Raw genomic sequence first — 22,123 nt, 5'->3', positions numbered from 1 at the left:
TTCTCCCTCGGTGACCCCTCTCCTTTGTTGACCGTTGAGCCAGAAGCCCAGGAAGTACTTACAGAAGCTTTTGGTGTGACCATGAACCTGCAAAAACGTGCACACTGAACAAGGTGCATGCCTAGATGAAACGAGTCAAAACAATTAGCTGCTCTTCCCTTCCTCCCCTCCCTTTGGCCAGCCAAGTCTAGACCAATGACACAGAGCCACATTGTTTTCTCCAATTATCTCTCCCTTGTGAAAGGATGCATTTATTCAAGGCCCACTAGTTCAGCTGTTTTGACTGAAATTGGTGCTGATCCAACTGGCAAATAAATGTTCTGTCTTTTCCCCCTCCTCAGTTAGGCCCGCTGGGCTAGGGTTTGTGTGGTAGCTGAGAAGACTATCCAGAGGGCCACTCACAGTCTGTTAAGCAGAGTTGGAGTCAATTCCATTTCCATTCACTATTCAGGAAGTAAATAGACATTCCGTGCTAGACACTGGAACTGATTTGAAAAGCTACCCAAAACACATTATTAATCAAATATTTGTTCTGTTATCTCGGGTCAGGGATTATGTTGGATCCAATGGCTGGATTTACCCTTCTTGTGGGATGAAAGCTATTGGTCTTTATACTGGTCTAGCCTCTAAGAGTAGCGGTGCTGATCTAATATGCTTAGATTTTTAGATCTAGAGGAACCCGCTTATATTCTGATCCTAGGTGAACACTCCTTGGAAGGACTGTGAATTCCGACAATAGCTCATCAGTAATGTGCAGAAGTACCAGTGTCTCATTACTTCTGGGTCCACTTTGTTACGGGATGGTTCTTCCACATGGGTTTTGACCAGCTGGATTAGAATACATTTGTTTTCTTGCTCTGGATTTTGTTGCTTGTGGCCTGTGTAGTTTTGTGAGTTTTTCTGGGTGTCCTGGGAGCCCTTTAAATATATTCAGGCATGCATGCGTTCCCATTTTCAACACAAACGGCACCAATAAAAGAAACCTTTCCACATTCGAAATCCCCCAAATGATTCTATCAGGTGGCAATACACAGCTATATGATTTGTGTTGAGGTGTGTAACGTCAGAGGTGTTGGTTGGTGTGCTGATGGGTTCAATATGGGGCACGGGTAGGCCAGCGAAGGCCTGCGGTACCTAGTGAACGAGTGCATACTTTGTGACCCTGTGTGCGTGCCGTAGCAAGCGCATCCCTGCATTTTGTGGAGGCTCAGCTGTGTGTGAAAGCGCTGACTCAGCCGGGCCCCAGCCCTTCACAGCTCGGCTCTGGCATTTGGAGCGGAGATGCAATGTTGAGAATACAGCAGCTGTTTAGGGGCTAGCTCTTTGTCCCCCTCCTCCCCTCTTTTTCCACCCCTTGGTTTCTGTCTTTATTTGTCTATCTTGCACACTCTTGCAGCCTCTACATCTCCGCCTCCCCCTATGCCCCTCTTGCCACTTCCCTTTTTCCTTCCGTTCCTCCATCCATCTCCACCCGGCCACGTTCCCTCCATCTCTCCGGCCATGTGTTGATGTACGTTGTCCGGTCGGTGTGACAGTGCTGTAGCAGCCACCCGGCCCAGTGGTGTTCCCTGTCCCATACAGTACTGCTGAGTCGCTTCTCTACTGTACAACACAGCGCCGGTCTCTGTAGCTGCCGGGCATTGGCTGGAACACACTGTACCACTATCAACCTCTCAATTGACTGGCTACAGTCCATAAAAGAGTAGAATGGGAGGGAGTCAATTGTTATGGAAGTTTTTATCATCCTTACAATTAAAACAAATACAAGGATTCCATCCACTTGACAGGTGTGGCATATCTATTAGTGGATTTAACCTGATGATCATAACACCGGTACCTTTGTGCTGTGGACAATAAACATCCACTGTAAAATGTAAAAGTTTTAACACGCAACGTAGTTTGGTTGGGAGAAGGGTGCAATTTGCATGCCTTGTACAAGAATGTCTACCAAAGCAGTTGTTTTATCTAATATTAGTTTTGTCTGAAGATCTGATGACTGTCAGTGCCAGAAGTATGCAAAAATGCAAAACATCTCAGAGGAATATTTTTTTTCCCACCGACTATAAATGTTATCTATAAAATTGTCATACTCTATCAGAATCTCAAGCCAATTTTTGGAGTATATTGTTGTTCTTGCATGAGATTATTTTGTGAATATATTGTAATAAATTATTTGGGCTATATCGCCAGATGTTTAAGCAGGCCTTTTCTCTCTTATCATTGGCACTTTAGATTATTTTTAACCTGCCTTAGAAAGTTATGCAAACACTCTAACCTCGTCAACAGTTCCGATACGTTGTATCTATTGCTTTGGGCAGAAGGGCTGGCTAGTTGACTAGCTTGTCATATTTATTTCCATGACCTTATGTTTCAGTTCATTGGAACAACATTTGACTGTAGTCACATGGGTTAGTAAATCTACATCAATCTTCAGAATAATGAAAAGGACTGCAATTTCCTTTCATTGTTTTCAGGCTGGTTGCCAGCCAGATACCTAGCGAAAGCTAATGTGATTTATCCCTCATTTTGTATTAAAAAAACATTATTCAATTATTTTGTTGACAGTGCATGTCATTGATATGTAATTTGTACACCTGCAGAAATGGAAATAGGAGACATAATAAATTATTAGTTAATTTTACTATACTTTGGTTATTCCCCATAAAGGACAAATGTTTATACACCAGAGAAATACAACTCAGTAAACATAATTCTGGAAAATGTTAAGCATAAATCTTTTTACAGTATTTATAGGACACGCCCAATATTGATTATTAACCCCTTACTTAACCACTTATAATGACGTCTATCTGCATACAAGGTGCTTAAGTTGAAGAACTGGATATGCAGTTAACTGCATCAACAAAATGAACAGCGATTAAATATGTCATATAATAATGCAATATTAATGTTGTAACTTGAAGTTTAAGTATATTTACCCCCTTTTTTTTTATCCCATACTCATTGTATCCAGTCATTTTATAGTCACAGCTTTCTTATCCCAGCTACTCCATACAGGATAGTAACATTGTTTTCCAAAACATACCTTGCCCAGCTGAACCTGCCCAGTCAGCTGAACCAATGCGTCGGGTCGGCTGTAACGCTCTTTCAGCTGTCCATCTCAGTGAGCTTGCAGGTCTCTGACCCGCCACAAGTAGTCATAAGAGCACAAAGAAAGGATGATTGCCCTAGGTGTCCAACAATGACAGGACAGTTGCAGGTCCCTTGATTTCAGAGCTTTCCAGACTGTGACACACTGACCCATGTGACACACCGACCCATATGATGGATTCATCCAGTACCGAACGGCAGCAGTCACTATTGTTTTGGAATGCAGACAAATGCATTGCATTCTCTGTACATCGTTGCTGTGCCAGGTGTACATACCTGACCTGCCGCCGTCCTCATATCACACTGAACTGAAATGCCTGCAGTTGTTCTGCTGGTCTGCTGTTACCCTCTAGTGTTTCTTTGGAAAAGGGGAGAGTGTCCTTGACTGTTAGAGCTCCTGTGATCTGGCGCCTGTGTGCAGCAGTGGACAAACTGGCCCTGTACCCATCGCTCTAATAGGAACAATATCAGACCAGGCCACAGACACTATGTATCGAAAGGCTTGCCTTTCACAAACTTGATCTGGGGGTGGCAGCTGACCTCCCCTGTTCTCATCCAGCTAGGTCTGTCTGCTAACACAGATCTCTCATCCTTTGCAGACTAACCGCGTGACCTGTTTGTCTGCATGCTACTTTCTCTCCTACATGCCATCATGCGGTTTGTGTGAGGTAGCCCTGTAGTGTGTTTTGTGTGTGTGGATCCTGTTGTTGTGCTGGCGTGTTCCCTAACCCCTTCCTCCTAGCGGGGTCACAGGAAGCTCTGCTGTGGCTAGAGGAGCGGTCCAGTGACGCCACCTTCCGTCCCATGACACGACATCATCGGGAAATCCTGTGGTCGTTCTGATTGTCATCTTAATTGTCTGCGGGTTTGGACATCTCTGCCGCTTTCACTATACATAGACCACTACCTCATCTCTGCTTTCCTCTTATAGGAGAGCAGGCAGGGACTGAACTGGGCCCCTGGCCCTCTGAGGACTGTTTGGCAGGGACTGAACCGGGCCCCCAGCCCTCTGCCCACTTTCTATTGCGCTGCAGTGCTCCATAGTATTTTTTTGGTTTAGCTTGCGTATGCGTCTACCTACATTGCCATGCGAACTTGAATTTTCATTAAAGTGTACATGTGCACCTGCAATATATGGATTTTAGGCCTATATTTATTATTATTATTATTATTATTATTATTATTAATATTAATATTAATATTAATATTATTATTAATATTATTATTAATAATAATAATTTATAATAATTATTATTTATTCAATTCAGCTGTATTCATTGGCTGCCAGTCGGCTCTTGCCTACCTAAAAGAGGAAAGGTGAAATAGGTTAAATCCATGTGCCTCAGTATATTTTCTTAAATTAGAGTTAATCCTGTGTTTCTCAGTTTCTGACATTTCCGAGCTTTGTGGTATTTCAATGTTAGGTTTTTAACCTGCAACTTCTAGCAAGACTGGTCGGATTTAACCTAGTGAGTGACAGGCACTTTAACAGAGGCAAGCGCATTGACTCCGTTACAATGGCAACCCTCTTGCCCGTAACGTGGCAGCTGACATTTTTTGGTCACATCTGATATTTCACTTAAGAGACTCTGTCACAAAAGTTAATGGACATTTTGCAATGTACTGTGTTACTACTTACAGGCAATACATGTATTATTGGAGAAGTATTGCACAGCATATTCATGCGTTGTCTATTTTGACTGGTAAGGAATCTTACCAGACCCAAACATTAGTTTGAAACACCTTGGTGCTTTTATTTGTTATTTTACATACAAACACATAGAAAGGCTGATAGCCTTGGTGCCAATGCAATTTAATGACCCCCTATAGGTCGTTGGCCTTGTCTTTAAAATCACAATATTCCTCCTTGATCGTACGTAAATAAATCGGTTAAAAAAAGTTTACCTAGTGTTGATTTGATACAGAGGGAGAGATTTATTGCTCTTCATTGTAGACATGCAAGTTAATCAAAATAATAGATTTTTCTTTCGGACACGTATTTTCTGCTATTGGTCAAGTAAAAAATTGGATCTTCAAAAAGTTAATGTCAAGCCTGTGTGTCTGTGTGTGTGATTTATTTATATGATGGGCCTCAGGACTACGTGTACGACCGTTCTCTTCATCTGCTGCTTGGTTGTTTTCTCTTCGTTATCTAGGGATGACTTGCCTTTAACAGCCCCCAAAACACACACACCTTTTATAGATCCATGCTCCTTATGGCTACAGACTAGAAAATCACTTCAATAAGGCTGGATGTATTATTTTAGATAGCAAGATTATCAAGGCATGAATGGTTTTAGAGTGATTGGAATTACTTCATGCAGTTTCCAGGAAATTGGATTAGCATGTCATATTATAATATTTGTGGAATGAATTTGGTTTTTTTGGAAGAAACAACACAATTGCCTGGCTTGCTGTACTATCCATGCTACGCATGATTATGCAATCCTAAGGTACAATGCCCTCTGCTCATATCCCCAAAATCTGCCAAATGACTGCAATTGTGTAATTGGGTATTTTAATCAAGAAATATGCAATATTACCATGTCCATTTTAGATGCTTTAACATGATATCCATACTGGACAATTTGGCTTTTTGAAATGGCATGCCATGTTATCACTGGAGTCTTACATACTCACAGACTTTTGCATGTTATGTTCAAGCTCCCCTTAATGTGAAGACTTTCAATACTCATAAGTCGCCTGTCTGGGTTATATTCTTCCCCAAGGGCAATTATAGACAAACATATGAAGTCATTTCATTTGCCATACTGTTAGGCATCAAGGTTGAGATTATGCTTGTAAATGTCTGTAACGCTCATTTTCTGAAGAGCATAAAACTTGTGAAACCAGTGGTGTTTCTGCATTCAGCTGGTAGAGGTTACTTTTGATATAATAGTTAAATCTTCAACTGAAACCTTTTATAAAAAAACAGTCCAACACGAGTGAGCAAATTACAAATTGTGTATTTCTATTTAATAATTTGAAATGAAGTAATGTTTTTCTAGTCAATCCAGCATGCACACACTTTGAATATCATAATTTAGTATACAGTTAAAAAGTTACATAGCTGCATGAAATTGTTACCATGCTGGACTGCCTCTGCTCTTCCCTGATGGTGATTCTTAACCAATGGGGGTGGATGGGGGTGGCTGCCTCCAGCTCCACCCCCATCCTCTGTGGCTTTACGCAATAGTAGGTATTTTAGAAAAACGTTGTTATTCTTAACAGAATTGCCTTCTTAAGTAGGCTAAGTATGTCTCATTGGTGGTGGCGATGATGATGAATCATCAGAGAATTCTACAGTTCCAGAAAACATTAAGAGACCACTGCACCTTTTTATTTCCTTTCCAAAAAATTTGAAAAGGAAAGTTTTGAGTGGGGAACAGGAGCGTTCAATTTGCAATGGTCTCTTAATTTTAACCCTTCTGTTCCTCACTCAAAACCTTCCTTTTTCGACTTTTTTGGAAAGGAAAGAAAAAGGTGCAGTGGTCTCTTAATTTATTCCGGAGCTGTATATACTCTTAGATGAAGCTGAAGCCCACCTAGGTCATGCAGGAAGTCAATGAATTCAGCAGAATGGCTGGCAAACTAAACATGTAACATTTTGGAATAACCTAGTCAATGTTCATGCCTATACTCAATTACGGATGTCACGATGCCTGAGATATTTCCAGATTCTTCATACCCATAGACATTTCTGAATAGAGCCAAATGTGTACTAACGTGCATGACAAAAATCATGTGATTAGTTATGCCATTGTCAGTTTGTTTCCCATCAACACAACATCATCATAGATCAACACATTAGGCAAGCTAGGCTATGTATTTGTTTCAGATGTCAACTAAATGTACTTCAGGTGTCAAGGTAATGAAGTTGAGGGTTTATTCAATTAATGTAGGAATGTAGCCTAATGTGAATGCTCCACTGCACTGACGCTAACACAGACCGTTTTGCCTCCAAGCATATGCTCCCACGTAGCAGTAAGCTGTGAGCAAGGCATTCTCAGTTAAAGGTGTGAACAATGTCATTTCTGGGAGTTAACTTGTCAGTAATAGAGAGTGGGAGTGAAATGTTAACCAAGCTCTTCACATTTTATCTCCTCATTGCTCTCCTGCTGTTATGTTGACTACTTCAGTGATAGGAGCCTTGGACTAGTGATGTCCATGCTAAAATGCGTTTTATCTTCGTTGCAAACTCTAACTCCCTCTATGACTATAGCCCTGAACATAGAGGTTATAAAATGGCAAAAAGCTGGTTATATTGTTGTAATACGCTATATTTACCAGTGAAACAATGTGACAACACTAACCCAAGATACACCAACCTATTTTCTGCCCTGTGATCGCTAGTGACAGTCAATGTGCTGTGTATACACAGTAAATATTAGCTAGCTCCTGAGGCACAGCAAAGTCGCAGGTCAGGTCCTTTTGTTAGGAACACACCATCAATAAACATGTGTGTTCTGTCTGTGGATGTGAATGGTCACACCATCAATAAACATGTGTGTTCTGTCTGTGGATGTGAATGGTCACACCATCAATAAACGTGTGTGTTCTGTCTGTGGATTTGAATGGTCACACCATCAATAAACATGTGTGTTCTGTCTGTGGATGTGAATGGTCACACCATCAATAAACGTGTGTGTTCTGTCTGTGGATGTGAATGGTCACACCATCAATAAACATGTGTGTTCTGTCTGTGGATGTGAATGGTCACACCATCAATAAACATGTGTGTTCTGTCTGTGGATGTGAATGGTCACACCATCAATAAACGTGTGTGTTCTGTCTGTGGATGTGAATGGTCACACCATCAATAAACGTGTATGTTCTGTCTGTGGATTTGAATGGTCACACCATCAATAAACATGTGTGTTCTGTCTGTGGATGTGAATGGTCACACCATCAATAAACGTGTGTGTTCTGTCTGTGGATGTGAATGGTCACAGCATCATGACATGTTGTTGTCGTGTGCCTTACTTAATGTTACATCACGAATGGACTTCTTCAGCTTGTTAGCCATACCTCTGATGTGATCAAGTCCGACACAAAAACCTCCGGCCTGCAAGAGTCAACTTAGTCAGGTGATGACAACCGCGGCCTGATGTCAGACACTTCCTTGCCTTTGGCACACGCCCAATAGAAGCAATTTTGCAATATCTTCCCTTTGGAAATGGATTTAGTTTTTGAGCCGTCTCCTCTGTTCTCCCTGGGTGCACGTCTGGACACGTCCCGGCTGAAGTCAGATGCATATTTTCGGGACGCTTGCTGCTCGTGGTTACAAGTCTCAGCACTGACACCTTAGTGTCTTCAGAGGTATAATTAGTAGTGTTGCCTACCGTAGGGATTGATTGTGGCCTAGAAAGTGTCTGCTGTTCGGTGAATTAAAGCACTGCAGAGGAGTGTACTTTATATAGGCCTAGCTTTTTATCCGCCTCATTTATTCTATGTAGAAAGCGGTAATTTTGTGGGTTCTTTCACATTTGACACTCCACTGCACCCTTTGGTATACATATGATTATGTCCTTTTTTCGATACTTAAGCCACCTATGATGGATCACTTCAAACATGAAGTCCGATGTTTTGGCTAGATGTCTTGGCTAATAACGAAGCACCTAGCCTAGATCCACTTTGAACTGTGGAGTACTGAAAACATGTATAATTACAGCAACAGAATAAATAGCTCCCAGCTCACGTGAGCAGTATGGAGTACTTCCAGGTTAAAAGCCTCTAACCTGCTGCAAGGTCCATGCCAACACACATGAAACCATACTGTTTTTGTAACTTTGATTTTGGATTGGACCTAATTTGCTCTTTCTGTGCCAAGCGTGCAGTAGACTTTACCGGTATTACCTTAAGAAGATAGAACCAGCGCATCCGGTTATTGGGCTTGTAGTGAAAGTGTCCTAATTAATGTTGTGACGTGATGCCGTCAGCTAAGAGGTTACTCCAGTTAGTCTGGCCTTTCACTGACCTACACCACCCCAAGTGTCAGAGTAGGCCTGCTGATCTATGGTCGGTTTGGCTGTTTTTTTTCCCTCTGGCAAGTCTGTGAATCAGCATTGCCCTTAGCTTTTATCCTTCTTCATGGGCCCTAATTACTTCTTCATGTCTCATGTTGTTGAGGGATTGGCAAAAAGGAATTCTCTTTGTCACGTCCCGGAGCAGTTCGACATGCAGGCCCCAGCCCTGGCCAAGATACGTTTTAATTATTATTTGAGAAGCCAGTGTTATATGCGAACAGTAAAACCAGCGGATTCTGTCCCGAGTTCTCCAGAACTGTCCCTCTTTCTCTCTTTTGTCCCATTGTAGGTGCATTTTTGTTTTTCTCGATGTCACTCCTGCATGGTGTACATGTCTGAAGGCAATTCCCCATAAACGATTAAGTCCCCTGTAAACCCGTCTCTGTGATGAGTTTCTGTTCTTTATGTATTGTGAAGTAGGAAGAAGATGATCTGTGGTAGGGTAGGTATAATCCTACTCCTCACACCAGTGGAGCCACATTCCAGACCACTTTAGTGCTTACATTAATTAGCTTATGAATTCAATGAAGACACATCGCCAGAGTGTCTGATGTGGCCCACATAGCCAAGACCTGGACTTCTATTAAAAAAAACAAAATGTAATTAACCGGAAAAGTGTCATTATGTCCAACGGTTTTGTTTAGCCTCCTAATGACAGTTTTCTAAATAAACAGTATGTCATTAGATTGCTGGGTTAGAACCTGCCTGACAGTGTTAAGCTAAAGTCCCAAGGTTTCACAAATGTTTAAGGTCTGCCAAACAAACTGTAGCCAGATGATCTTCTCACAATTTGGCATTTCTGTCTAATGCATAGCCTCAGGATAGGCATGACACAACCCTAATCTATTGTTTGTCCACCCCCCCAAGTATTTGAAGTACATCCTGTTTGTGTTTTTACTGGAAAACCATAATGCTCGGAGTGTGCTGGCGTCCCGATTTGCACCACTGTTCCATATATGGTCTACTACATTTGCCCAAATAGAATAAAGTAGTGGACCTCATGGGGAATAAAGTAGTGGACCTCATGGGGAATAAAGTAGTGCACCTCATGGGAATAAAGTAGTGCACCTCATGGGGAATAAAGTAGTGCACCTCATGGGGAATAAAGTAGTGCACCTCATGGGGAATAAAGTAGTGCACCTCATGGGGAATAAAGTAGTGCACCTCATGGGGAATAAAGTAGTGCACCTCATGGGGAATAAAGTAGTGCACCGCATGGGGAATAATGTAGTGCACCGCATGGGGAATAATGTAGTGCACCGCATGGGGAATAAAGTAGTGCACCACATGCTGCTGCAGGCAGTATCTGAATCCTGGCCAAGTCCTTTAGCATGGCTGCTTTGCCTCGCCTCCCCCTCCACATCTGTGTCCTGGAGACCAGAGAGCCCCTTGGTTGGGACTTGAAGGGACTGGTTATGTTTTCATCTGTAATTTGGGCAATTTACAGGATGTCTTAAAGCTACTCGCAATTAAATGGCAAGTTATTTTTGGTTATTTTTGAACTTGGTTGGTTGACGCTGGGGTCACTCATCACCCATGTTGGAAGCAGCTGGGCTAGCAGCCTACGGAAAATTACAGATCCGTGGTAACTGCACCACTGACATTGCAGCTGTTTCACTGGCTACTTTAGTTTTTTTATGTAGCCCGGAAGTCCAGTTAAGGATTGATTAATCTCTCTGTCCCATGTTGAGCAGAATGGCAGCTTTCTCAATGGTTTTGATGTGCTCATAGTCAGCTCCTGGGGTCAGACATTGAGTTTATAGGTTCACTGTAACAGTTTGGACGCGCTGCCCTAGTTAGGTTTCTGAGGCTGGGAACTTGTCCTGACCATTTCAGTAGTGAGGGGCTGGGACTATGTTTTATATCTTTCTATGGTTCTGAGAAAAGGATAATGACACAATGGCGGAAGATGGAGGCAGAGGTCCATTCTTTCCCAGTCAGCTCATGTGGCCAGCAGAAAGTCAGGGCCCTGGACTTTTAAAGCTTAACAACTCTAGTCACGTTAAACTCTTGTCCCCACTTATTACAAGGTCTTATGAGAAACATCCTTCCAGTAGTGTTGTGAAAGGCCATTCCAAGGTCCCAGGGCTGGCCTGCACTAACAGTACAAGATAAATGACGTTTTCTCCCTCTCCCTCTCTCTCCTGGAGGCAGCATTTTTCTGTCGTTTCCTCACTCTGGCTGTAAATAATCCCTCTTATGGCTTCCAGATGTCCCCTCTGTACAGCCCATCGCTTCATAGATGTGGAATCTCCTGTCCCTCTTTAAATTTGGCATTTTTTGCTCTCTCTGGGTGACTTCCCTCTTTCTCTCGTCTTTCCTTTGTCTCTATTCGTTATCTCTATCTTTCCTTTTATCTCTGTCTTTCCTTTATCTCTGGTCCTTTCACTGTCTTTCCTTTTATCTCTGTCTTTCCTTTATCTCTGGTCCTTTTTCTGTCTTTCCTTTTATCTTTGTCTTTCCTTTTATCTCTGGTCCTTTTTCTGTCTTTCCTTTTATCTCTGTCTTTCCTTTATCTCTGGTCCTTTCTCTGTCTTTCCTTTTATCTCTGGTCCTTTTTCTGTCTTTCCTTTTATCTCTGTCTTTCCTTTATCTCTGGTCCTTTCTCTGTCTTTCCTTTTATCTCTGGTCCTTTTTCTGTCTTTCCTTTTATCTCTGTCTTTCCTTCATCTCTCTTTGCTTTATCTTTGGTCCTTTATATCTGGTCCTTCCTTTTATCTCTGGTCCTTTTATCTTTCCTTTAATCTCTGTCTTCCCCCTCTGTCCCCCTCCACAGTACTGGTTTTTGTTTGTTAGAGTAAATATACATTGGCACATATTAAGGGGGACTCATTGACATGAACACACACATTTGTGCCTACGCACACATACCTAGGCCTAGACACACACTCACACACGGGTGGAGCCCTAGGGTGATGCCTGGTTACCATATTGAGCCTGACATTTTTGTTTCTTTAGCTGAACGAACACATTCGTCTATACAGTAGTACTGTGTTTTTCTTCTGCAGCGTAGCGTCTGTAATATAAACAACCACCTACTAGTGGAGTTGGGTCTGTCTGGTAACCAGCAGCTGCCCAAAACCAGCCCTTAGGATTAGTTGGGTCTGGTTGTGTTTTTTTTATTTTCGCTGCATGTATCCTGACAGTCATAGATAGCGGATGTTTCAAACCAAGGAAATTAACGTGATCACACTCCTGCTAACAGTAAACACACTCCGTTTGACAAGCTCTTGCATAACCGGGACAATGGATAAAGACGCCCAGTCAAAGGCACCGTTTGGTTGGACATTGACGTTTACGGCGCCACAAACTGGCTTGCACAAGGTTGCTATGGTTTATCCCACCTGTGTGTTATGATGGTTATTAAAGCTATAAACAGGAATGTAACCCCTTTGTCGGAAGCTGTTTTAAAAGGGAGTGACGTCACAAGGTACATTACTCGAATGTTGGATGAATCAGCTTGTGATCCTTGGGTAAATTTGAACGAGACTCGTGCTGTGGGCGTTTGTGTCCCATGGACAGCTTGTGTCCGGGCCTAGTAGTTGTCTCGTTGTGAAGTTCCCACCCATGGTTCCTGCTTATAAAGCAGACTGATCAACAGTGTGGAACGTAGTAAAACAATGTCACTGAAATCTAGGCTAGGCTATCAATTGACTGCTCATATTTATTTCCCAGAAAGCAACTGGTATCGTGTAAGAATTGAAAACCCAACCCTAATGCAACTGAGACTAGGGTCTGATTTCACAGACCGTCTCTTTTGGCAACTTCAGTGGGACGGCACATGGCCTAGGGGGGAAGGTGGGCCCTGGTTGATGGAAAAACCAGCCACTTCTGAAAGATCTCAGTGGTCTCTCGCTGGCTGCTATTTGGAATCATTCAAGTGGATGAGGTGGTGTAATTGGCAGTGACATTATTCCTCTCTGTGCCACAAATGTCCGTCATTGGGGACTGTTGCCCAGGGTCAAGGTTATTCAGGCTAGTAGCGCTAGCTCTTTGTTTCTCAGGTACAGTCCTAATGAACAGCCTTTCACACCCTGCTGTCCATGTCATATCTGAGTTCCATTCTCCCTCTCCAGGCACTTTGTATTTGTAGACTAGTTAGCGGTGGCCTAGCTTTAAGATTAAAACAAAAACATAATCTCTGTGGTTTTACCAACGCTTACCTCACTTCACCCGCTAATCAGTGAGATGCAGTCAGTTGAACACCCACCACACACACACACACACACACACACACAAGTTTAGATTTACAATGTCAATACTCAGCATCCACAGCAGTTATTTGAAGAGTGTCAAATATGTGTTACGCTTGCTCATATTGAATAAAAATCTAAATGCAACGTGTTAATCTGAAATAAAATATCCCAGAAATTGTGCATAGGCTGCATTCATATTCCTAGACATATGAAATCCATTGATTTTGGCTTAATGAATTCATTCAAATTCACTGACTTCCTTATTTACTGAAACTCAACCAAACCCTTTTACATTGTTGCACATTGTTTTATATTTTCCTTTACAATGCTGGTGTAAGGTCAGTCTTGAATTTTTTTTGTCAGTGATTAGTAATTAGCGCTGGGATTTCCTTGCCTTCGCTGAGAAGTGGTGTGGAAGCTGTGTGCCAACCAGGGCAGGACGTGGAGGGCGTTGGGGAAGGGGGGTGTCTGGGCTTTGAGTTGGCTGTCTTTGCCCTTCTCCAGGCCCGACTGGGTCTGCTGCCATGTCAACTAACCGGCTGGCTGGGAGACCACAGAGAAAGGAGGGAGAGCTCCCCGGCTGTTTGTTTTATTTCAGCAGGCATCTCCCCTTTTCACAGGGGCCTGTGTTTCGGAGAATGTCTTCTCTTAACAGGATTTGATTTGACTGATTGTGTGTGAAGTCATGGCAACTGGAGGTGCTGGTGGCGGTGGTGCCGTGATGTTAGACCGTGATAACGGTCATGAAGGATTGGAGAATGGCCCGGTCTCCACGCTGTAAATGGAGGCTTTCAGCATTTTGTTAGGATCCCCAAAAGCGATCGCCGAAAGCAGCGGGTACTTTCCCTGGGTTCCACGCAGAACTGAGAACATGACCTCATACGTCAACAGACAAGTGCAACAACAATACATTTCAAATGACCAGACGTGAATAGATGTGTAATTTGCCTGTTGTAAGGGGAAACGGACTCATGTGAAAAATTCGTCAGAAGTCCAGAAATGGTTGGTGCAATTTCTTCCAAGTACTTTCCGGTTGTGGGAAAAATGTCTTCTTTATTAGATTGTAATCACTGGAGGGACATGGTTCACTTCTACTGGTCACACCCTGAGCTATTAAAAGACCTGCTTTCCCTCTCCTCCATATGGGAGCGTTGACGTAGCAGGCTAACCTGTCAGTAAATGTCATTCTGGGTCTGGTCCTGTCCTGTTCTCTGTGGATATTGCTGGTCTGTGGCCATCATACAGAAGCCCTGGTCTCCCCTGTCAGAGGCCCAGTGAGGGGAGACCAGGGCTTCTATATCAGCCTGGATTATGATAATGGCGCCATGGAGGAAGGGATATATGTGTAGATGAATGTTGAATAGTTTGACCCCGGGTGAGTCAAGAACAGTCTCCTTTAAGGTTATCACAGAATCCCGTATAAAGGAAGCGAATGAATGGCCTTCCTCCACAAAGTAGGGAAATGCTGCTTGTGTGTTTGTTTCAGATTACCTTTGCCAGTCACATCACTAACCCTTACTGGTCCGCTGTTAACCAGATTGCGAGGCTAGGTGACACATGAGGTTAACGATAAGACAATATTTTCTTGGTTCCCTCCAAACATCTGGGCTAGTATGGTTCACTATAAAGATCTCAGTCAGCAGTCATTCATAACACCAGATGAAACCTATAACCCCCCCCCCCCCCCCCACAGAATGTGACTGACGGGCGTGATACTCCCTGGGCCACTTGCTTTGTGTCGCTCAAGCGAAACATGTCCTTTTCAGATGTTTTATGAATTGAATCTTTCCGATGCACAACCGTTCACAGGTCAAGTTGAATAAATGCAAACGTTTGTATGAAAAATGGCATAGCCTAGACAATATTTATGCATCATTAACTTTTGAACGAGTCCCCAGAATTCTAACCTCTCTGTCTCTCCCCTCCGGCAGCCAAACCCTTCACCTCCAAAGTGAAACAGATGCGCCTGCACAAAGAGGACTTTGAGATCCTCAAGGTGATTGGACGAGGGGCCTTTGGAGAGGTGAGCTTTTTTTTAATAGCTTTTTTATTTCCAGGAAGCCTATTTGAACTTGAATACGATGTAAGCAAGGCATCAGTAAAGAAAAGTCATGTCAAGTGTAGCCTATGTATGGCCTAATGACATTGCATGCCAAGACCATTTATTTATGTCCAACCGTCTCGCCAGTTGTTGGTGTAGGATATTTGAAAGTTGGTGCACAGTCTGTGTAATCCCAGTGTTAAGGCATTTGGCACTAGGCTACATGCCGTCTGCATGACTCAACATGTAAAAGAATCCTTTAATCTCTTCTTCCTCACCAAGAAATACATCTGAAAGCATGCCAAATGGATCTGAAACGACCCCTCATTGTTGCGGACCCCGCCCCTGGGCCTTAGTCGAGCGATGTATCCGAGAGCTTTTGGAATAGCTTTGGAAGCGAACCCCTGTTAGCAGCTCGGTTGGCGCTCTGCCCCGTGCTCAGGCCCCTATGACCTGTTTCAGACCCTTTTTATTGCACTTTTATTTCACGGGGAGTGAAAGAACAACATGGTTCTGCCAGAGCACCGGCCCCCATGTAACCCAGCGCCACCCGTCTGGGCTTGGAGTTTCTCTGGCTCTGATGTTAGCTGGGCTACGGCATCATGGTTGGCTGCTTCTTATTTCATTCATGATATAGGCCCCTGCGCTACACTTCATCTCCTTCAGCGTCTTGAAGTAGGCCTCAGTGCTGTGTTGTGTCGGCAAGCTTGTGTGTTTTTGTACTGGCTGAACTTCATGTTAATCGATTCTGCTGAGTTAACTACAAAGGCCGAAAGTAAGGTAATGATCGTTGAGGACCTTTTCAGGGATCTAGTGGTTGGCAAGGTAAAACATGGCTTAATCCTAAATCCTGCTAACGGTTAGTTTATTTAGATTCCAAGGTATCTCCTGCTACTTGCCCTTCCCAGGAGGGATTTTGGTGCACTCTGGTCACAGGATTACTCCTTTGAAATTGCCACGGTTCTCCAAAAACATTGTGTTTTAAGAATTGCTTCACCCCGTTTTAGACATTTATCAGGCATCCATCAATTCCTTGAGACATTTCGGCCTTGGCAGCTCTGGCAGAGTGTTTCGGGTCATTGTCCTGGTCCATGTTGAGGTCCAGAGGGTTTAGTGGCATGTGGTCGTATCTGAGCAGACGAGACGTTACGGAACACTTCAGACTTCATCCCTCCGCTGCCGTCAGCAGTCTCATGAGCTTTCCCTCCACATTTTCCTCTTGCCTTCTCTCTGGTACATGCTATACATTTTCCTCTTGCCTTCTCTCTGGTACATGTTATACATTTTCCTCTTGCCTTCTCTCTGGTACATGTTATACATTTTCCTCTTGCCTTCTCTCTGGTACATGTTATACATTTTCCTCTTGCCTTCTCTCTGGTACACGTTATACATTTTCTTTTCCGTACTTGGGCTAGCTCTTCGATACTTTTTAGGCCTTTCTGTTTCTGAGGCTAACTAGTGTTTTTGCACCTTGCAATCCAGCCTTGGATGTTCGGCTTGTGTCCTGCAGATGGTAATGGCTGACACATTGAGACCTATTTCTTGGAGTGTGTTCCTCATCTGTCAGACTGTTGTTTAGTCTTTCTTTTTTTTCTTATTGTGGTGAGCATTCTTTTGTCATCCACAATAGTCATATTCCTTGGTCTACTGGGTTGTTGGCCATTGCTGAGCTTACCAGTGTTTTCTTTGTTCATACTGTACTAAAAAGGCTTTGGCACGGCTAATATTTTGGCTATGCCTCAATTTATTCGTAATGTTGAAAAAGACAGAGATTCTGGGATGTTATTTGACAGGACTGTGGAAAGATGGAGAGTTATTTTCTGATTCTGATTGAAACCCACGCTGCAGACTATTTGTATGCTGGAGGACTCTCATCACTTTATTCTAATGTATTTCAGATAATTTCAGATAATGTATTTTCATGTTGTCACACCAGCAACGGACTCCCGATGCAAAGCCTGGACTCGAGGCTAGACGTTTACAGTGGTTTTTTGTATGTCCACTAAGGATAGCCTAAAACATACACACCTACGTAATAAGAAACAATTGTTAAGCGAATTGTGCAAATACTTTTAATACCTTAAAATGGGGCGGACTGTGTAACAAACATGCAGTAGTTTCAAAATGGTTCAACCAATGCAGAGGAAATAACCTGGAATTAAAGCCGGCAGTTGATATATCCATTGTATCATTTTAAATGCGAGGTGCAGGAATGCAGAACCAACATCAACAAAAATGCGTCATTATCCAAATACTTTCACTGTAAAATAAATATTTGTGTATATACTGTATATATTTTAAAAAGTATTTTATTTAGAGGATTCCCTTATTGTTTGTTGAGACATTCTCCTACTTTCAACTTATGAAGCACTTTCCCAAAGTTCCCCTGTTTTAGAAATCCCTGTAGGAGAATTCCAGAAATCAGAAGGGAATAAGCAGGGAGGGAGTGTTCAAAATGGGATTCCAGAGAAACCTGGGACATTTGGGGAAAGTTTGTGGAAAATGTGACAATTGTACAGAAGAGCAGGGAGCGTGGAAGATATATGAACAGTAAACGGGTGGAAAGAGGACCTTCTTGAGCAGGATATGTTTTTATTTTTTAATTTTTTGTCCTCCCATTGTCAGCTGGGAGAGAGATGCCTGTGCGCTGGAAGAGATCTTGGCATCTGTGCGTGATGTTTGGGCTCTCCTGATGAAGGGCTTTTTTATCACTACAGCATAGAGCAGCCAGCCTGGATGTCAGACTCTCACACATGCCTCCGTACTGAAAGCTAAGAAAACAGGGAGGAGAGTACGCTATACACAGGGCTACTGCCAAGAAATGCCCCCCCCCCCCCCCCCCCCCCCCCCCACCATAAGATCACCAGGGGAAACCCAAACAGCGGAGGAATGCTATCATTGCATTGAGCATTCTCCTTTATCCCCTGCTCATTTAATGGACTGCAGACTCCACTCTGGCTGAGTGTGTTGTTGGGTTTGTGTCCGTCTGTGTTTTGTGTGTACCTTAGTGTGTTTTGTGTGCGGCAGATCCTGTGTGCATACATCGCATGTGTGCGGATATACAGTACATGCTTCTGTCTTTTTGTGTGTGTCTGTGTGACTGAGTGGATGATTGGTGGTTTGAATTCCTCCCGTGGCGGAGGAGGGAGTTGTGGGGAAGCTGAAGTGAAGTCTTTCTCTTGTGTCCTCTGGCAGTCAGACAGGCAGGCAAAAGGAATCCTGCTAGCTGAAGTCATCTGGCCTCGCAACTTAACCGGTTTTAGGAATGCTCTTGTTTACTACACTTTGGCCTAACACGTGACGTTAATGTTAAGCCGTGGCTCAGATAGCTAGCCTATCCTTGCGGCAAACCTGTTGAACTCTGTGTAGTTGTGTATTTTTAATGCCATTCAAGTGTATGTAGTGCGTTGTGGCCCTTAAAGGCGGATAAGCCCCTGCGTGTCCAGGTGGTGGGTCTCAGGGGTCACTACGTCTGTCCGAGGTCACTTCCTGCCCCTCTTCCTTCCTCCCACTCTTCTGACGGTATGGCCGTTTCATTCTAGAAAGATGTTCCCTTCAACTGTCAGTCCCGCCCCTAAAAGAAGGGGCCCGAGTGGGTCTTGTTCAGCATGGTAAAAACTGTTTGAAATTGAGTGAAATGGAGATTCTACTTAAACTTATGGTTTGCCTTATTGAACATGACAGGATAGATGTAATGAATATGGCGGATGGAAACTTTCTCTCTGCTTTTAGCTCTTCCACCCTCCTCTCACCCACTCACCCACTTTCCTCCACTAACTCTCCCCTCTCCTCCCTTTACTCTCTCCCATTCATTCTCTTTCCTCCTCTGACTGTCTCTCCTTTCTGTCCTGTAGGTTGCTGTGGTCAAGGTGAAGAATGCAGAGAAGGTGTTCGCCATGAAGATCCTCAACAAGTGGGAAATGCTGAAGAGAGCTGAGGTATGCATTGGCTACCACCAATAACATCAGTAGCATTATAGCAACACTCAGGGCTAAAGGCAAACGACAACCATAGCATTGCTCATTGCAAAATGCTAACATCAGCCATTGCCATATAGTATCACTAGGGCTAATGGTTAACAACTGCCACTTCACTTAAGCCCTCCTCAGTTCTAAAAGGTGAGTTTAGAAATCTTTGGTTTTTCCGTAAAACATGAACAAACATTGCATGAAACATGTCAGGCAAGCTTTTCATTTAATTGTCAGGTGTGCTGCTCTCAGATATTTAATGTTCTTAATTCAGGGACTTGCGGATATAACAGGAAACGCTGTTGTTCCGTGTGTGTGTGTGTGTGTGTGTGTGTGTGTGTGTGTGTGTGTGTGAGCGTGCCTCCCTGTCATCCCTTGAGGCTTGTGGTTTTCATACCTCCGCCTCCTGCTATTTAGGTGATGGAGCTCGGCACTATTTCACTGGATAATGCTAAATGTAATAAAGATTCTTAAGCGTCTGGCGAAATAGCCAATATAAACCTACATACTACATTTTGCTTAATTATTCAAATGAAAGACACTGTTTGCATCATCTAACTAGATTTGCTTTAATATAATGAAAAAGACTCCTATGGCACCATGTTAAAACGTATCCAAAACATGCCTAACCATTCAAAGCACTGGAAAGCCAGGAGATGAACCCTCAAAGCTTCACATATGGGTCAGTTATTAAGAAAGAGAACCAACTTTGTTATTCAAATACAGTGATATCAAAGATTGTTGGTTCTATTCCCTTAGCTGACAAGTTGAAAAATCCTTTATTGTCCCTGAGGTAACCCTGAATGCTCCCAGTTAACTTTCACCCTAAAAAGATTAATCAAATTGGCTGAATTGCTGTACCCTGTCAGATACAACTCCTGACCAAATACCAGGAAATCAAAAGGACTTCTGCCCACAGAGTACCACGTGAGGTCAATGCTTGGCAGAAGGAGAGGAAGATGCACTTCCTCCCCTACTGTGGGAAATAAACCCCCGAACAAGAAAACTACTTTAGAAAATGTACCATTAACTTGTGTGAATTCACTAGTGCCTGTTCATTGGGAACTGATCTGATTAAGAGATGAACAGCTGATATGTCTTATGATTGTCCTAGCCCAAAGGACAGACCATAATTCACTGATGTATTTTAACTGTATATAATTTTATATGATAACTATTAGCCTGTGCAATATAAGCGTCATGAAGAGAGAAGAAAATGCGAAACAAAGGTAATAGTGTCATAAATTGATGACTGTGTTATTGTTATTATTTCAACAGAAAATATCTTTCTGGTGAGGTCCTGTTAAAAGAACGCGTCTAGTCCAGAGTGGCATGGACCATACTATGTGCTAAGAGTAGCTGTATTCTACTACTCATACTGTTTGTATGACGGTTGCCCTTTGACCTCTCCTTCAGACGGCGTGTTTTCGGGAGGAGCGTGATGTGCTGGTCAATGGGGACAGCCAGTGGATCACCACCCTACACTACGCCTTCCAGGACGACAACAACCTGGTAAGATTGTTGAAGCAGTTGTACCTGCTACGCCGCAAACCGAGCGGAGGAGTAGTAAGCTAGTAGTCAATCTCCGCAGAGATCCATTAACTGTGGATCCAATATGGCTGAGTGGATGGACATTAATAATTGAGCTGGGTAGATGTCTGTACTTTACCGGCCAAACATATTCGGTAGGACATTTTCATGAGGTAGGCTAATGCTCTGATATTGCCGATGAAACACGCCTGGTTCTTCTTGGAAGAATGCTTATTATTCATTTGGACCATCTGTCAGTGTGTGTGGTCACATACTAGCTGAATGTTATCTTCATCCAGAAAGCCCTGATACTGATCACCCCAGGCCCTTGGTGTGTTTTCAGCATTTTAAAGGACTTTTTCATTGGCTTCCTTAGCCACTGTTAATGTGGACGAGCCCCTACCAGTTAGGGATACCATGAGGTTCCATCCATGAGGTTATCTTAGGTCAGTCCCAAGTCGGTGGGTAATTGAAAGCATGCGTGAACCCATGTCGGAATGTCACCCTTCCATCCAGGTTCCTCTTTTCATGTGTTCCCTCTTTTACATGGGGTCGCGAAAGGCCATTCCTCAAACAACGTCCTATCCCTGGCGAGCGAGCTACGGCCGAGGGCTCCGGTCAAAAACAAGGCCGTTTAAGTGTGCCTGGGATACAGAGGGTTTAGAGGCCGGGAGGAAATGATCAAAACCATAACCGTTGTTGCCGGGTGAAGAGCTACAATTGGCTGAACGTCGGGGTGGGAGGGTGCGGGGTCAGCCTTACGGCACAATGGAGGGGACAGCCAATGAACACCGGGGACAGGCGGGGAACGGGATTTGTACACTGCCATCCGGTAAAATCCCGGGTGTGTTTGTCTCCCCAGTACCTGGTGATGGACTACTATGTGGGCGGGGACCTGCTCACCCTGCTCAGTAAGTTTGAAGACCGGTTGCCTGAGGACATGGCTCGGTTCTACTTGGCTGAGATGGTGCTGGCCATCGACTCCGTGCACCAGCTGCACTACGTCCACAGGTGAGTCACGCCGGTGGCAACACGCGGGAACGCCTTTTACCCGTGTTGTATTACCGGCTCACGGAGACTCATTTGTACAAACCGCCTGTATAACCAATCAAATATTTGTCTTGTTTGTGGTTGTTTAGCTAGGTTTTTGATATATGACCCTCCAAGCGGTGATGCGGGGAAGATCAACGCCCCTGGCGTCGCGAGCGTCCTGTTCTACCAACTGAGTAAAACTGTTGATGTTCATAGATG

General features: G+C 43.5%; 1 protein-coding gene across 12 annotated transcripts in view; it reads left to right on the top strand.

Moving 5' to 3' along the window:
* The window catches only part of cdc42bpab (CDC42 binding protein kinase alpha (DMPK-like) b), a 57,775-nt gene that overhangs the window by 4,871 nt on the left and 30,781 nt on the right, over window positions 1–22,123 (top strand). For all 12 annotated transcript variants that reach the window (XM_034287896.1, XM_029114670.2, XM_029114668.2 and 9 more), the window contains 4 exons: window positions 15,265–15,356; window positions 19,229–19,312; window positions 20,759–20,854; window positions 21,735–21,883. In XM_034287896.1, coding sequence (XP_034143787.1) covers window positions 15,265–15,356; window positions 19,229–19,312; window positions 20,759–20,854; window positions 21,735–21,883 — 421 coding nt within the window. The remainder of the gene's footprint in view (window positions 1–15,264; window positions 15,357–19,228; window positions 19,313–20,758; window positions 20,855–21,734; window positions 21,884–22,123) is intronic.

Source organism: Esox lucius, chromosome 18 (assembly GCF_011004845.1).
Source record: "Esox lucius isolate fEsoLuc1 chromosome 18, fEsoLuc1.pri, whole genome shotgun sequence".
Classification (NCBI taxonomy): Eukaryota; Metazoa; Chordata; class Actinopteri; order Esociformes; family Esocidae; genus Esox; species Esox lucius.
The sequence above is the reverse complement of the archived record's forward strand: the minus strand, read 5'-3'. Positions and strand labels throughout refer to the sequence as shown.